Here is a 17569-nt window from a genome sequence, read left to right as displayed (position 1 = left end):
AAAAAAATTATACACACAATAGGTATATGTTAACACCACTAGGTTAAAATAAAGCAAAATATTATATAGTCTACCTAACCCTCAAAGATCTACATTACACCTTCCTATCCTAATAGTTCCCATGGGAAATTCGACTCTAAGAAAATTTTGATTACGCAATCAGAGCTGGGAGGCAAAACCGGTTCATCATATTTTCCCATCGATATTTGTGATCCTGGCCCCTATCAATTACTGTCGAATTTTCTCGAACCTTCCTGGAGCAAGGAAAGTGTATTAGTCCCATCATATAACTCAAATAACCCAAGTTCATTGCACTGTTATTCTTGACTTTCTATGATTGGTGTTGTGTATTGTTTCGTCAGTTATTTATTGCTTCCTAATTATTGCTGATGAGAGATTGTGACTATGACACTTAGGACGGACATGTTTCTCAATATCTGTGTGGCTATGTTCCAGATTTTGGATTAAGAATGTAATTTGTAACTATCTGTCACATAAGTTTGTCGGGTATCGTATCGTCGTATCGGTATACGAAAGTAGTAAAACAGGCACTTTGAATACGTGAGTTTTTTTTAATTCAAATAAAATGATAATTGTATGCAAATAGAAACCGTGCATTTCATATGTATACCCCCTTTTTGTTACACCGTGTATATATTTGCTATGGTCCAGATTTTGGATTAAGAATGTAATTTGTATGAACTATCTGTCACATAAGTTTATCAGGTACTTATACGGAGGTAGTAAAACAGGCCATTTGATTTCAACTTTATTTGAATACGTGAGTTTTATTTTAATTTAAATAAAATGATAATTGTATGCAAATAAATATTTTATCTATATAAATTACATCAAGTTACAATCTTCACGAAAATGTATTAACCCATCGGCTTGTAGTCGTCCTGAAAATTAAGAAGATAAAATTAAAACTTCAATTTGTTATAGCCGAAAGTTAAAGATTGTGTAGTTAGCCCAATTTTGATAATTTAATTATATTAAGATAAATCTAATCGACTATATTTATCAGTGAAAATACAATTTTATATCGTAAATAAATATTACGGTTGAATTTTGATTACCGTAGAAAAATATAAAGCTGTAGAAGATTTTGGTATGGAAACTGACCGGTATGTCCCTCAGAACGGATATTGCACCGGGAGAGGGTGGGATAAGAGCCGACGGTATATAGGACGCTATATAGGGCGGTATACAGGTGAAGGTCATCTGTTCTGCCCTATATAAGGTAATGACACGTTTAAAGCTTAAATTTTTTTATAACCATTTTACGAAAGGTATTACATGTATTATCCTACATTTACGCATCTTCATAATAAACTAAATCTCCAGAATCTTCGGCAAGAATCAACTATTTTTGAAAACTGTACAATAATCCATCCAGCAGTTTGTTATTTTCATATGGACGGTTATAAAGATTGACTTTATTTTAAATCATTGAGGGAGGAGGAGGAGGGATCCTGTATTCAGAAGTGGACATCTTGTGACTGATTTGATGATTATGATGATAGAGATAAACGCGAAAGAGAGCTGTTTTTTATATTATGCAAAGAGGTAGGGTTGACGTTTGACCACTATCTCGTCTGGTGGTAAACGACGATACGGCCTACAATGCAGCACGTCTGCCCATAAGGTAACTATTCACTCGGCTCAGAAGACTTATTTAACTTATTGACGGTATGCAGTTTTAAATCATTCCCGGTGTTTTACCAAAATGCTTCCCCAATTACAGTTCAGAAATACTAGATTCGTACATTGTTAGAGTTTTAAATCAAAATAGAAACGAAATATTGTTCGAAAAATCGCAAATGGGAAACAACAAGTTACGTATGTTTTGTTTTCGAATTCACACACGTGGGCCACGTGTAAATGTTACAAAAACAACGTGTGCTTTGGTTAGAAGGTCAAATACGCCTGTTTTTTCATTTCTTTTCATTTCATTGGAGGTTGTGACAGGCTAGCCGCATTAGCGGCTGCACTGAAAACTGTCTTGTCTGTCTTGGATACCGAAACGAAATAAATAAGTAGATTTGTAATTATCATCCGAGGAAAAGAAAACCAATAATTTCTATTTCATTTTTAACTACAAACTCAAAATTATTTTTTAAATTTAAATTTTCATGTAGTAAGACCGTATAGGTATTATCATCATCATCATCTTCATATCAGACATAACATAACATCCTCTGCTGAATATAGGCCTCCCCCAATAACTTCCAGATAGGCCGGTTGGAAGCGACCTGCATTCAGCGGCTCCCTGCGACTTTAATCAGGTCATCTATCCACCTGGCATACTGGCATATAATCGTATAGGCATACCTGATTGAAATACCACCACTTTCTTCCGAAGAAGAGCTCGGGACCAGAAGGCCCTAGGCTTCCGAATTGGGGACCAAATGGATTTATATTCATGTGATCACCGTCCATCTAAAAACAATTCTTTTTTATTTATTTATTTGTTAAAAGGTACATGTTAGAAACGTATAAACTAGTGTACACTCCGACAAAACTATAAATCTAGTTTGTCTATCGGATCAAAGAATCTTAGAATAATATGTATTAGTAGTATATGTTTACATAGTAGTTACTCCTGAAAAGTCGGGTTTTGGTTTATACGACTTTTCTAACCAAAGGTATTGATATACATGTAAGTACTAGTTACTTCTGCGCGGTTTCATTCACTCTGCTCGGCTCCTTTTGATCGTAGCGTAATGTTTTATAACCGTTATTATTATCAAAGAAGGCTACTTTAATAAATGGACTATCCAACTAAGACCAGAATTTTCGGAAATCAGGGCGTTCAAACAAACTCTTCAGGTTTTGTATATTAGTACAGATAAGATGCATCGCATGCCTTTTTTAGTGGTTTCATTAACGTTCACAATTTGACTGTTTTTTTTTTTATAATTGTACTACGTTATATTATTATAAATTAAATCGTAAACTCACATAATGATTATATAGCCAATTTTGTTTGTATTTATTCTTATGGATGGTGAATGGATTGCCAGGATTTTTTTCCAATTCCTCTTCAGATGACTCTTCTCTACTACCGTCTGTCTTCTCCTTGCTTTTTTTGGACCTTCTGGTGTACTTATAGTCAGGGTCCTTTAAAAGTAAAAAAATACATAAAATCTTTCAAAAAGATATATGTGAAAGCTTCAACCTTCAGCAAATGCAATCATAGAAATATCAAATGGATGTACAGTGTTTGCGGAGTGTGAATTGACCCATGTAGTAGTGTTGGATCCTACTAGTAACTGTAATAATATGTCACTACAATAATTTAGAAGAGGTTATATTTAACTTTATTTATTTTTGTAGCTTTTGTACTTACGTGGCTATCGTAGTCCACTTGGCTGAAAATAAATAAAAAGAATCAAATCATTTATTCCAATTAAACCATATTATTATACTCAGGTACTTTTGAAACGTCAACAGAGAAATGAAATAAACACAAGTTTGTCCGTCAGTGAAGCTAGGTGCTGCAATGTTCATGGGAGACACACGTCTCCCTAGGGAAGTGCTGTAACAGGCGTTGCACCGTGGGACTCCGGAGCAGGTCTATTAAGAGGACCCGGTGCCCCTTACAGGTGTTGAGGGTGGCCACCGGGGTGGTTTTAGTGAGGTAAAAATCCCACACTCCCTAGCCTTTTATCCCCAAAAAGCTAGGCGTCTTTTGAAGGTTTCCCCCTGTCACCAAAAAAAGGTGTTTCACTGTAATTACAATTGACTGACTAATCTGTTTGCACGGTTGGCGCGGTGGCTGGGCAACCAGCTACCGCGTAGCACGTAGCGGCCGAAATCAACCCACACGGAGCATCACTATGTGACCCACAAATTGTTGCTTTGTGTTTCGGTGCCATGTCTATGTGAATTTGAGTGATTGTAAACGAACCCACCACAAAGGAAAAAAGCCTAGTCTGGGACAAAGTTTTTTTAACACTTTTAACGCCGTGGTGGTCACGGGTGACCGACGTTAGCGGAGGATTTGTCTTCAACAGTTTTCTGTTGGCAGTTAATGACTTAATTAGCGATATTGGTATACTATGTTGCCTTAATAAGAAGAAAAATATGTAAAGTTACATTATGGTATGTTCAATTATATAAATTATGTATAAAAGCCTCTGTAATACGTACAGCGCCTCCAAGTAACCTCTTGGACGTTTTTGCTTATCCTGAAAATTATAACAAAGTAAGAAAATTACTTTTCAATTAAATATTCAAACAATTATACTTTAAATACATTTTTTTTACTTACGTTATTATGAAAAGCTTTACTATTCGATAGACCATATCGAAATGACGCTATATGTTCAGCCAGTGCATTTCTATAATATAATAAAAAGTCTTAAAATTAACTAAAAGTCACGGTTTATTTACGTATTATTAATGGAAAAAAACTTTACTAGGTAAACGGCGACGTCACCACGTCTGCGCACGTTGCTCATGATGAAGAGTCCCTCTGTGACTTGAAACTAGTAGAGTTTTTCTCTATTAATAATAGTGAGTAAACCGTGATTTTTAGTTAATTTAGTATGTCTCACGATTGTTATTATAAAAAGTCTTCAAACAAATAAGTATAAATAAAATTGTGAACAATTTTATAACTTACGCTCTTAAAACATTTAATGGATCTGATTGAATTACTACCTGGAAATATACAAAAAATGCTGTAATTTTTACTGTAGTAGATTTCTGTTAAAGGTATATTCAGTATTGTGCTATAAATACCACTGAATTAATTTTATAATACTTACAACAGGTTCAGACCTGCGAATATTATGTTATTAATTTCTTTGTGATATAATGACGTCTGATAGAGGAGAGTTTAAAAGAATAAATTATAATGGCTATCCTTTGTAGGATGGAATGAGGGCGTAAAAACAAAATAAAATATTATCAATTATTTCGTAGCAGGTGCTACGCCGTAGGCAGTCGTAGCACTAAAATAATATTTAAATATACAAATAATAAGAAACAGTTTCGTTTTAGTATTCATACTTACTTTTCGATTATTTTGTCATTATCTTCATTATTTAACGCGTTCAATATGTCTTTCTGTTATACATAGAACAAAAATAAATATGTTATATTAGCAGATAAGTCAATACGTACTATTGTATGTATATTTAGAATATCTATTCTTTGTATATTTAGTCCATACATTGTTCAAACCGCAATTATTCGCGGTGTATTAAAACAACACTGCATTTAAATTAATTGCAATTTGTAGCTAACAATATAAAGTGGTCGGATGCGGTCTCAAACTGCGTTATTGCGTTATTCTAATTATGTTTCCATTATTGTTTTAATTGTATTTCTCTAAAATCCTTGATGCAATGATTTTGTAACACACAAGTATTATTTAAGGGTATAATTTGATGATTTGAAGTTCTTTTTTTAATCATCTTCATCATTACATCAGCCACATGACTTCCACTGCTGAACATAGACCTCCCCCAATGACTTTGGGGAAAATTTGATGATTTGAAGTTCTTTTTTTAATCATCATCATCATATCAGCCACAAGACTTCCACTATATCTTTCAGATAGGCCGATAGGAAGATACAAGCCTCCAGATACAGCCTGCGACCTTCATCAGGTCATCTGACAACAACCCACAAGACCTTGTGGTTGTGGTGGTGTTGTTCTTTTTTAAAGTTTAATGCAAGTAAAAAACAAACTTACTAATACATTTTCAGCGTTTCTAGGTTCTTTTGTATATGATCTCTCTTCAGACGTTTTAGTGGATCTGGAAAGTACTATTTATTTAAACGGCATTTTAGGGAACAGACAGTAAAGTTCCTTAAGTAAAGGAGGTCCTCGGACGTGGCGAGGTGATCATACCTAGAGGGCTTTCTGCCCAAGTGTTATTCGTTGAGATGTCTATGTATGGTTATTTGCATGTAAATTACACGTGTGTGATGAAGGATTTAGTACGTCATTCGTTGATTTATTCGTCTATCGTCTATATGTGACTTCTGTCATCTGTAGCAGCATGTTATCAAGATACCCCTAAATATTATTTTAATTGTAACTCATAAAATATCTATTAGTATAAGACATAATGTACAAAATGTATGTACTTACTCAGTGCTTGTTTCATCTTCACTATTCGTTTTTTCCATTTTTAAAAGCATTCTCTGTAATAAGATGTCTTAGCTTTAGAGAAATATAATATAGGTATGTCTATATGGTCATCTGACCTATATTATAATAATGAAACGGTTTTATTAAGGTTGGTCTGTTTGTTTGTTTGGGTTAAATTTAGTAATTGGAATTTAACTGCCATTCTGGCTTGTAATCGATCTGATATTTTAGTACACACTCTTCATCTTGATGTGTATTATACAATATAAGCTCATGTAAACAGTTTTACTTGTTTTGCTTTAGTGAATGCTATTATATGATAACATTACAATATTTACCACAGATTACAACTATAGGTAACACTTGCTTACTATTAAAGTTTCCAGTTTAGCTCTTTTGTGGTCATCATCATAGGTCTTCTTTACTTTTTCACGTCTGAAAAGTTTGTTATGCATCAAAGTTTAAATAAAGTTTAAGTATTAATTAAAAAAGGTATTTTTTGTTAAAATACTATGTATACAGGATACAGGAGAGAATTTTAGTTTGGAGAAAGGTTATTTTTGAAAACCTTTTACGTCTAAAAACGTTTCAAAATTTGACATAATTTTTCTTCAAAATTGTGGTTTAATTTTGCAGTATTTATAGGTAATTATCCCATGAAATTTTTTCTTTGCCATTTCAATTTGATTATATATTAAGTAGTTTTAAAATTAAATGTGGAATTCAAATTGTATTTTCACTTACTTTTCTTTTTTTTCGTAACGGTTGTTGTCTTTGATCTCCGTCAAAATTTGTTTCTGTAAATAAAGGTTGGAATTCAAATTAAGTTTAAATCTAATAAAAAGGTGATTTATATTTTATTTTCTCATTTTTATTTTATTTTATGAGTGTTAAATATCCATTAAGATTTTTTTCTGTATATTAGTATAAGTAAGTAAAATAACTATTAAAACTGACAGTTGATGGAGGATATTCATACATTATACAGTATGGAGATCACTCATATGACTTAAATGAAACTACAAATAGTATTCGTCCACGGAAGCATAATATAACTAAAATTTTCAACGAAAAACAGTAATTAAATCATCTTTTTCCGTATCATTGATATCATTTTCCATTCGGTATACATATACCGAATGAAAATGATTTTTATTTATTATACTTGCCAGTATTTTATCATTTTCTAACTTTTCTTTATTCTTCTGAGCTTTAAGTTGTTTCTTTGCTGTATCTTCGTTTTTCAATGAATTCAGCACATGCTCCTGAAATTAGATTCATTCGGTTCCAAAAATTAAACATTGGAAGATAGTAAATGTGCTGTACCTGCATGGCATTTGTTTTTATTTTTTGTTTTGCGTGCGAAATATGTTTTTTCTGTCTTTCTTTCTTAGACTGTAACTGTTTCTTGTGTTGTTGTTCGTACTATATGTTTCAATGAATAACAAAAATATAAAACATGACTATTAGTTATCTTTAGTGTATATGTTAGTTAATCTAGCTATTAAGATTAGATCATAAGTAAATAGCTTTTAAGTCCATGTATCCTTATGAAGGTGGCATTACATTATCAATTATGATAGAAATAGCAAAAATCTTTACCAGTAATACTTTCACGGGAGTGTTTTCAACTTTATCACCGTTATTGTTCGATTTGTTGTTATCAATTCTAGAATGAAACAACATAAATTAATAAATTAAGCTTTATTTAGTTATAGTTTAAAATTCATTTTAAGTTATACTAAACCGATTTATACTTACTTTTGACTTTGTCTATATTTATTGAGATTCTTGACAGCTTTTATAATTTTCGCCTGTTAAAGTAAACGTATATTAACTATATTGAGAAAGTGTATTTTCTTCGGTTTATTTACTTCGGTACATGACATAAGTTTAGTAGTCCTTTAACCATTAATTTGAATATTTTACCACCCAGTTAAATATTAATTACCGTGCCCCTAGTACGCTTTTGGAGCTGGAGTCCCGGTAGCCCGCTAGAGAGTCTGCAGCTCTGGGTTGGCATCAGCCCTACTAAGCCCTATCTGTGGTGGTTTGATAGCAATACGAGGCATGAGCGGCATAAACACGAAAACTATGTCTGGTGCGGCATGCCCGATATTTATGTGATTTTATAGGCGGTAAAAGGGTTAGGCTAATAGAACTCTTATAAAGTCTTTAGATAAAAAAAGAGAAAATAATTAATAAAATCTTACATTTAAATAACCATCCCTTGGATTATTCTTTTTTACATTTCCCTCAGTTTGGCTGCAAACAAAAAAAAACAGTCAGATTTATGCTACAGTACAAGTAAAACATTTGTATTTCTCTACAAAATTATAAACACCGTACCTGTTATTTTTATTTTTTAAATTGCTGAATAAAGAGTCTGGCCATTCACTAGGGTTTCTAAATAAGGAACTTGACAGTTCTTTCGGTTTCTGAAGATAAAAACCAGGTATAACAGGCAGAGTTTCCACTGGCTCATTCTTATCAACAGCGTTTAATACATTGGTTTTCCTTTTCTGTAATAATAAAAAAAAAATTAAGTTTGAAATCGCCAACTCGCATTGAGCAAGCATGATTATTAATGCTCAAACCTGCAAACGAAAAGAGGCTTTGGTCAGCAATGGCCATTATAGGCTATTGATGTGAAGTCAAAAAATAATAATTTTGTAGATCAAAATATTTTTAGTAAGTAGTAGTTTTTCGTAAGTAAGACTTAAGATTAAGTATGACTTAAATAATTTTGTAGATCAAAATATTTTTAGTAAGTAGTAGTTTTTCGTAAGTAAGACTTAAGATTAAGTATGACTTAAGATACATACAGAACATTAGAATTTAATATAAAAGCAAAAACATTTTATCTACATATATTTAAGCATACAAATTAAGCATTCGAAACATATAAGTTAGAATTTCAGCGACAACATTATGAAACAAAGAGACTTCACTTCCAAAAAGTTTTGACACGCTAACTCGACGTGATAGAGGTTAAAGTGGCGTGCAAATAAATTATGCAGACAATATTTTGTTTCCTAACTAGCTTTTGGTTGCGGTTTTGGTCGCGTTAAGAAGTATTATTGATGGAATTTATCAAAAGCCTTTCTTAAGAGATGCTTACGTCATAGTAGTTTTATGCATGAAAAATATGAAATCTTGTCAATTTTAAACTGGTCGCTCAGCCTGATCAGTTTCAATTTTCAATTTCATACGAAAATATCGTCCCCTATTTTATCCGTCTGGGGGTACAATTAATCAACATCCATTCTTGGCTGCTGCATATGTCATAACACCTACCTGCATGCCAAATTTTCAGCCCGATCCTTGCAGTGGTCTGGGTTGTCGTAGACAGATCACAAAGCAAATCATTCATTGAGATGAACATTTTTTTATACAGAAAATAGCTATAATACTAAACATTGCTTTACTTTTCTTTAAAATTGACTCCAAACAAAATTTTGAACCGATTAATTCTCTGTCTAAATTACAAACCTAGTTCGTTCATCCATATTTCAATGACTTACCCAAGAAATAAGAACCATTTCTCAAAATTATTTTTCAACGAAAAAATAATAGGACTTTACTTTGTTTTTATCGTTCATTAGCGTCAGAATACAAATTACGTCGAGTACAATTTTATTACCATAAATAAACGATGGTTGTTTTTAATAGGATCGTTAGCGATGATTTTGAGTCCGACTTGAAGCTTTATTTCATTCAATATTCTGAGAATAAAATAGTTGTACTTTATTTAAACTCGCATTTTCTAGACTCGATAGAAAATTTTTAATATTTACAGTTAAAATTTATTATTTCAGATAGTTGGTTTAATCGAATCGATCAATCAGAGCGCCGAATGCGCTCTCGTTTCGATTACTTGAAACGTAAAGCAAACTCATACTAACGATACTGATCTTTTTTTTGAGGGGGAAAATCATCCAATTACTTCTCCCGCCCTGGACGAGGCGAGAGGGAGTGTCGACTCTTAGTGACTAAAAACCAACCCGTTCCTACTCCTGCTTTTTGAGCTAGAGCCTCGGTAAACCCGCTAGGTAGTCCGTAACTCCGGATCAGGACAAATCAGATCTACCAGGTATTTTTTACTGATACTCAATTCTATTTTCTATTCCAAAATAAAATATTAGTAGCTAAAAAACTAAAAGAATTACACAAAAACCTTCAAAACGACACTTAGCAAGCACTTTATCAAGACCTATTTCTTATCCGAGTAAATCCTAAAATAAACAAAGTGGCCACTTAATTGTGGCCCGCAGTGTACCAGTCATTTGTTCTGCAGATAAAAGGATCTAACGCTTCTCTACACGGACTTTTACTCCGGCGGAGCTTTGAAATGCATTTCAAGTGTTTGCTAAAATTTTATCTTAAAACCCAATGTTCTGTAGTTAATAAATGCGGTTTAATGTGTTTGTTAGTCTTTCTTTGAAGACAGGTAAAAACCAAAAGAGTGACTATGTGTAACAGCTTTGTATTTCTTTGACTACGCAGGCAAAATCGGGAGCAGATATCTAGAATTTTATAATATACATCACCTCATTATTGTTTCTCTCCCACTATCATTCACACTTTAATATTATAATTAATGTGAAAATTTGTTTCTTTAGATGTTTGAGTGTTTGTCCGTCAACCACGCTGAAACTACTGAACGCATTTTAATAAAATTTGTCATACAAACTGGGTATGAGCTGACTTGGGCGATAGAATACTTTCGATCTCACTGGAACGCGGGCGAAGCCGCTGGCACAAGTTATTTGAGGTATAAATAAAATCTGATGCCAGTTCCAATCTCAACAAACGTGTATAAATAACACATTTTCTCACATTAATTCTAAATTAGCATGAAAATTACCTACTATACTAGTGGATCCAAGAAAATATACTAAGAAAACACCCTATAAAATTCAAAGGAGAAAATAATATACTAACAGGGGTAAGAAGAGCTAAATTAAACCCTATACATGTGAAGATAAAGTAGAAAATTCCTCCATGGTTTAATACCGAGTAATTTCTGTGTAAATTGATACATTTGGTGGACTGACGTCAAAGCGGATTGCTTGATACTGTAGAGAGATATGAGCAGTGAGAGATCTTGTTATTTTTAATACATATTTTCTTTAAAAACCTACGTATTTATGTTTCTTATAAAAATGTGACTTTGTGGTTATTTTTAGAATTTATCGCGACAGATATAGACGTTAAAAGGTATTTTTGGCGATATTTTGTTGGAACTTTGATAAAATATAAGGTAGTTAAATCCAGAATCGTGTCATTTGGCGTTTTATTGTCTCTGCTTACCTCAAATGGGAGACAAGTTTTTTTTTGAGACGAGAAAATCATAGTTTAGTTTAAAACTATCCTGTCAAACAAGTGACAAAAAAATACGAGACATAACTACTCAGTAGTTGCAAGATGCAAGGCTTACTTAAAAATAACATACATTACAAATAACTTAGAACACTTAATAAGCACAGCTATCTTAGACATGTGGTAACATTAATTAAATAAATCGTTTCTGCCATGTAATGCGAAGTTTTTCTTGCGAAGATTGATGTCTGAAATGGGTGGTATGCGGGTGTATTAACATTGCTACATTTTCCCTGAAACATGAGAGAATTAGCTGTCAGTACATTACTAGATAGGTAGCAAAGTTACATTGGTAGCTGTATTTCGTAAGAAGAAGAAGATATAAAAATTATATGTAAAAAGTATATAGAAATATGGACTAAATATAAAATATCCATACGCTACAATAATAAAATTACCAAATAATTTATGAATTTAATGTGATATTAAATTATTTCTAAAATCCTTTCCTCTCTGCTACTAATTTTCTGTGTCCGACAAAATCCGTAATTGTCATTTAATATTGTATTTTTACCACCTGTGTAAATTATGGCTGCAATAAATACTTGAATCAGATTGATCTGTCATCAGAAAAGGCATTAAATTCTAATTACTTTTGATCTAAACAAAGAAATAGGTCAAGCTAAGTAATACATATTATGTACGGTACTTGAATTGCTTAATTTTGTACTCGAAGGAATATAAAGATGTAGTGTTATATAAAGGCTAAAAATCGCTAGTACGACTACCGAGCATAGAATTTTGGATTCAATAGATCTCATTTGTGATAATCTGACGGCTCTTTGTGGTAAGGTCTACTTATCAAATGTACATCTTAAATTTCACTTAACAAAACCTACCTACCTACATAGTAGCCAAATATTTTGTTTAGTGCAAAAAAATATATTGAAATACTCACAAATATCGAATAAAGTGGGTACCTACGTCAATCATAAAGGGTGCGATTGACAAGGCCGCCTGACGTCTAGGTACGAGTAGCAGCTTGTAATATTTATTTCAACACTATGAATATAGATCATGTTATCTAGGTCATAAGAGGAAAAACCTAGATTGAGTTACTGGAATTGCTTGATTTTTTTCTCCGGTTACCGAGACATCATGAACTTGATGCTCATGTATTATATAAGTAGACTACATAAGAGATATAAGTATTACACAGACCTACTAGACATATATCTTCTTATTAATAAACATAGATTAAACTTAAACTAAACTAACATGTGATTTAGTTTAGAATAGGAGATTTTTATACATATATAAGACTGTTAAAGATATAAGAAATAATTAAAACAATGACATAATTGTGAACTCATAGAGAAAGTCTACATTAATGTATTTATTGATTGACGTACCTACGCCATTCTTTTTATGAACCAAATTTAATATTTTTTTTATTAACTTAAAATCTATTCACCATTTAATCGAGAATAATAAAGTAACCAATCTTTTATAACAATTTCTTTTACCAAATATATTACCAAAAGGTCCTTACAAATAAGAACCTCTACAAAATATAACCTAAAACCATAACTTACGCTCCATTTACAATATTAAAACCCGTCTCCAAATAAAACTCGCTGCCTTTTGAACTTGATGTATGCAAATATTATTGATAAATATGGCCGGGGATCGGATTTGCACGTCAAAAGGATATCCCGGATCATGAGGATTATCCGCAAGAACCGTCTGACATCCGTTATCTCATAAATAAGAAAGTTAGACATTAAAAATGTTGGCATAAACAACCTCTTTTAATATAAGAAGGCTTAGTAGAGGTTGGTTTTACGTTTAACGAGATCGAAATGAAAGCGCGTTCGGCGCTCTGTTTGGTTGGTTTGTTCGCGCCGGCCAATCAGAACGCCGAACGCGTTCTCGTTTTGTTTTCGTTCAATATAAAGCAAACTTGTATTAAGGGTACTGAAGGGTAAAATAGGACTGAGTTATCAAAAATCGCTTATGGTATGTATGACATCAGATAACTCTGTGATACTTTGACTAAAACAAGGCTCAAAATTGAGATGTCTTAGATGAACAATTGTGTTTACCAGTAGAGTAATTTTAATTCTACGTGGTGTCAAGTTATGTAATTAATTAATAGCATGATTACTTACCGCACCATTACCTGCTTGCTACAAAAAAAACAATAAAAAATAAAATTAATATTACAATAAAAGAAAAAAATCTATAATAGGTTTAAGTGTGGGAGAGCTGTGCTTTAACAAGAATGGGCTCGACCGGAGTGATACTACGTCCTCACAAAAAATCGTTGTATCAGTAATGTTCCTGAATCCCTAAACTCCTAACCCCTAAAAAGCACACACGCACGCAACGCACTTGGTACGCCTTTGATGGTACTAGGTGGTCGTTTGCCAGCTTATCCCATAAAAAAACTGAAAACCTTAAAGTCAATATATTTTTTTATTGCAACATAAGCATAAAATAAAAGTTTTAACCAAAACATATAAAACAAGTTAACATCACAAATATGTCTACACTAAATCACTGTCACACACAAGACGAAGGGAACTTATCAAATAGAACATGCAAATAGTCTAATCCTAAGAGATTCACATTTTCCTAATCCGTTGACGGTTGTAATGTGAAATGGGAAATTCCCAATGCTAACGAAAGTTTCCTCACGTCCGAAGTTGGGTCGGTCTATCACTTATAACTATCCCATAAACGGTAATAGGCAAGCAACTGCAGATATATGAGAAAAATACGTGGACCAAACAGATTGGGGAACATTTTATTTTTGGGTGCTTGTGGTAAAAGGTAAGAGGAATCGTGAGGAAATTTTGGTGAGGTCGAGCAAAAGATTTGCAAAGTTTTTTTCTTGGGAGAAAGTGTCTGTATTAATCTGGATTTTGCCTTAAGTTCTGGTGGTTAAACTGCAGACACTGAAACCAGTGAATGTTATATAACATATATATACTACATATATAACTCAGTGTATCGTATAAAGTCTCATCAGATTAAGTACAAATTACAACTACAAAAAACTTATAAAGCAACTCAAAATATTTCAAACCAATGAATAATCTATACAGAAAACTTGTTTATGATTTTTTTTTAATTAGTCATATATTTTGCTCATGAATATTTCGGCACTGTTGCAAGCGCCATGATCATTGATCATGGATAAAATGGTTGCAAGCGCCATGCTCACGGATGAAATAAACGGATGAACAGTGCCGAAATATCGGAAACTCACAAAAACTATCTACTATATAAAATATACCGTTTTAAATTCTAATGATAATATACGAAATACTAGCGTAGTTTAGACACTAGAGCCTAAATACCTAGGTACATTTAAACACAATATCAGCACTAAAACTGTACTATAAATTACATTCAGTAAACCTAAACCCCTAAAATACAAATAGAATCGTTCCGTCAAACGTTGTACGAGATTAGTTTCGGTTTGGAAATATCCGCACTCAACATTCGGATACGAGACGCGACCCCACCAGCTAATTAGCTCCCTGTGTTAGCTTTCCATTCCACGTCTGATTTATCCGAATTAATTTCCGTGTTTCATTCTGTTGCTTGTATACAAAAGTATTGTAGTTGTTTGCAAATGTCGATACATTTTGATAATTATGATTATTTAGTTATCAACTTATCCGGTAAGGTTTCACTTATTCGAGTATTGTGATCTGGATAAATCATCTATTTATGGAACATCCATCCATTATTGGGGTATTGTTTAAGGGGAACATCATCCAAATACGTCTTCCACTTAGGGTAGCTTCCACGAAAGGGAGGAGGGTTAGACTCTTACTGACTAAAATCCCTGTTCCTACGTCTACTCTTCGAGCTGGAGCCCCGGTAATCCGCTAGGAAGTTCGCAGCTCTAGGGAACTTATTAGGGTATGAGATTGGAAGAGTTACCAACTGCCATCTTTCAATTTCGTATTTAAAAATACATTCATGTATTATAAAACATTTATTTTATTTTAATATTTAACTGTAAATAGCACAAAATAAATTACCTTCAATATAGTTAAAACGGTGTCATAATTGATATCGCCGGCAGCGTTCACAAAAGTAATAAAACCCTGAAAAATAATGAAAATATTACTTTATATCTCTTGATCTTGTCATTCATTTGTATTATTCTGAGCTGAGACATGATTATGTCTGTAATTTATCACCTTTTAAATAAAATAATAATCTTCGGATCCACAAATGAAAGTATTATTTTGAAAACTAATATGTATTTGAAAGAGGTTGATAACCTTTTGTTTTCTTAGTTTTTAAATTGTCTGAAATGGTGACCTATTCATTCTAGTTAAGTTTACTAAATATATACGAGATATTAGTTGTATCTTAGCTAGTACATTCAGCCAAGTTATTCCAAATATGGTCCAAAGTGTGGAAGAGCCATGCTTCGTCATGAATGGGCCTGCTCGACTGAAGTGATACCACGGCCTCACAGGAAACCGACGTGAAACAACGCTTGCGTTGTGTTTTGTTGTGTGATAAGGTTACTGGAGGCCCAATTCCTCTTTCCCAATCCCCGATTCCCCAACAACCCTTAAATTCCTAACCCCCAAAAGGCCGGCAACGCATTTTCAACGCCTCTGGCGTTACAAGTGTCCACGGGCGGCAGTGATTGCTTGCCATCAGAATTGAAGATACGATATTCAGCAACGATAAGGGCCACCGAGGCCTCTAAATAGACTTACTACGGAGCCCTTATGTAACGTCTATTATGGCAAATCCCTAGGAAGACGTGTGTCTACCATAAATACAAACCAATACCTACCACACAAACGATATTAAAAAAGACATTCATATTGCTTTCTCCTTATTACAAAAACTGTCACTACACAATCATGATCACGGCACAACTCAGTACATAGCAGTAATAAAACTTCTGCCATCAAAACCACTGGAACTACAATATTGGATTCATACCGTGAAATAGGGCAGTTGTTCTACTCAACATGTGTCACGAGTGATGGCTGTGTGTGTGTGTGAGTGTTTGTACAATGGTGGTCACATACGCCTTTTATTTTTTTTCCCTCAGGTTTGTTCCCTCACGCGCCCCGCCTCCTCCTTAGCTAGCATGACTGCTTCGCAGAAGGAAGAGACGGCATCCCAGTCCCTCTCGCTCCGCACCTGATGAGATTTGAACTCAGTGCCGGCCGCTAGAGGTCGACCTTCGCCGACTACATTGAGGAATTGTGCAGTGTGTCAGCCCACGTCAGTGACGCCGCTGTTCATACCGGTCCTCCGGGCGTTTCCTCCCGCCCAATAAGGAACAGGAATCTACCGAAACTCCCATGTCCGGTAAGCACCTGCATCAGGCAGTAAGTGAGGACGCCGTGGCGCCTCTCTAACCACTCCTCAAAGAGGGGACTTACCGCTGTGATGACAGCGAGCCCAAGTCACCACTAAGGTAATGTTTCCTTTGCATCTGATGAGATTTGCTCTCTAGCTCCGCCCCATGAACTTGTATTGAAGAATGACGCAGGGTGGTGGGAAGTGACGCCGACGGCACGGGTAGTTGAACACCATTAAACGCACGAATGACTAAGGGATCACACGTGTATCGCTTTTCTATTAAATGAGACATTTATGGGGTATGGATTAGTGTTATTTCTGGGTTCAGCAATCGAATTTTAAAATGATCAGGCGGATTTGTCCTCCACTGTACAAGGTTCTATGATCTTCTGTGTTAAAAGTTTACGAATTGATATACATTGAATCCGTGCTATGCTATGCATTTGGTTGTTTAAGCTACTGAGCCAATCATGCAGTCAATTAGACTGTGTTAAAATTATATAAAGTGAAATTTTAATAGTCTACTTAGACGTAATCATCTCTTTCTACACTTTTAAAAATACATAAAGAAGTACTATGATAAATAAAAAGCTAGCATAATAAAGTAGCTTGTCACTACAGCGTTATAAGGCGTTGTACGTGCCAGTAGTTTAAAGATTACCTAACGCTATTTCCTTTCTTTCCGATGACGTCATTTAGAACAAAAAACAATTCCTTTATCTGTAAAAATTGCAGGCGAAATTAACTTGAAGTTACGACACTTAATAAAATAAAATAAAACAC

At 33.8% G+C, this 17569-nt stretch overlaps 1 protein-coding gene across 1 annotated transcript; it reads right to left on the bottom strand.

The window, feature by feature from the left end:
* Positions 1 to 814: 814 nt before the first annotated feature.
* Positions 815 to 16431, bottom strand: LOC118262782 (MATH and LRR domain-containing protein PFE0570w-like). The gene is made up of 21 exons (XM_050697365.1): positions 16266 to 16431; positions 15490 to 15555; positions 13603 to 13620; positions 8459 to 8631; positions 8323 to 8374; positions 7871 to 7923; positions 7712 to 7778; positions 7279 to 7374; positions 6854 to 6906; positions 6481 to 6544; positions 6110 to 6162; positions 5708 to 5771; positions 5024 to 5076; positions 4776 to 4788; positions 4631 to 4668; positions 4277 to 4346; positions 4156 to 4193; positions 3353 to 3374; positions 2965 to 3123; positions 2335 to 2442; positions 815 to 902 (listed from the first exon to the last, which is right to left on the bottom strand). The coding sequence occupies exons 1-21, from the start codon at positions 16293 to 16295 to the stop codon at positions 879 to 881; spliced, it is 1314 nt and encodes a 437-aa protein (XP_050553322.1). The 5' UTR covers positions 16296 to 16431; the 3' UTR covers positions 815 to 878.
* Positions 16432 to 17569: the final 1138 nt, after the last annotated feature.

This window comes from Spodoptera frugiperda, chromosome 12 (assembly GCF_023101765.2).
Source record: "Spodoptera frugiperda isolate SF20-4 chromosome 12, AGI-APGP_CSIRO_Sfru_2.0, whole genome shotgun sequence".
NCBI lineage: Eukaryota > Metazoa > Arthropoda > Insecta > Lepidoptera > Noctuidae > Spodoptera > Spodoptera frugiperda.
Note: the sequence above shows the minus strand (reverse complement) of the source record. Positions and strands in the feature narration are given on the sequence as shown.

What these genes read in the sequence shown, in the direction of transcription:
- LOC118262782 (XM_050697365.1), bottom strand. Translation starts at nt 16,295, where the DNA reads ATGAATGTCTTTTTTAATATCGTTTGTGTG. An exon ending in TAGAAAATGATAAAATACTG is followed by an intron (nt 6,907 to 7,278) that starts GCAAGTATAATA and finishes CTTTATTTACAG; the next exon opens with AAACAAATTTTGACGGAGAT. An exon ending in GTAAAGCTTTTCATAATAAC is followed by an intron (nt 4,194 to 4,276) that starts GTAAGTAAAAAA and finishes TATAATTTTCAG; the next exon opens with GATAAGCAAAAACGTCCAAG.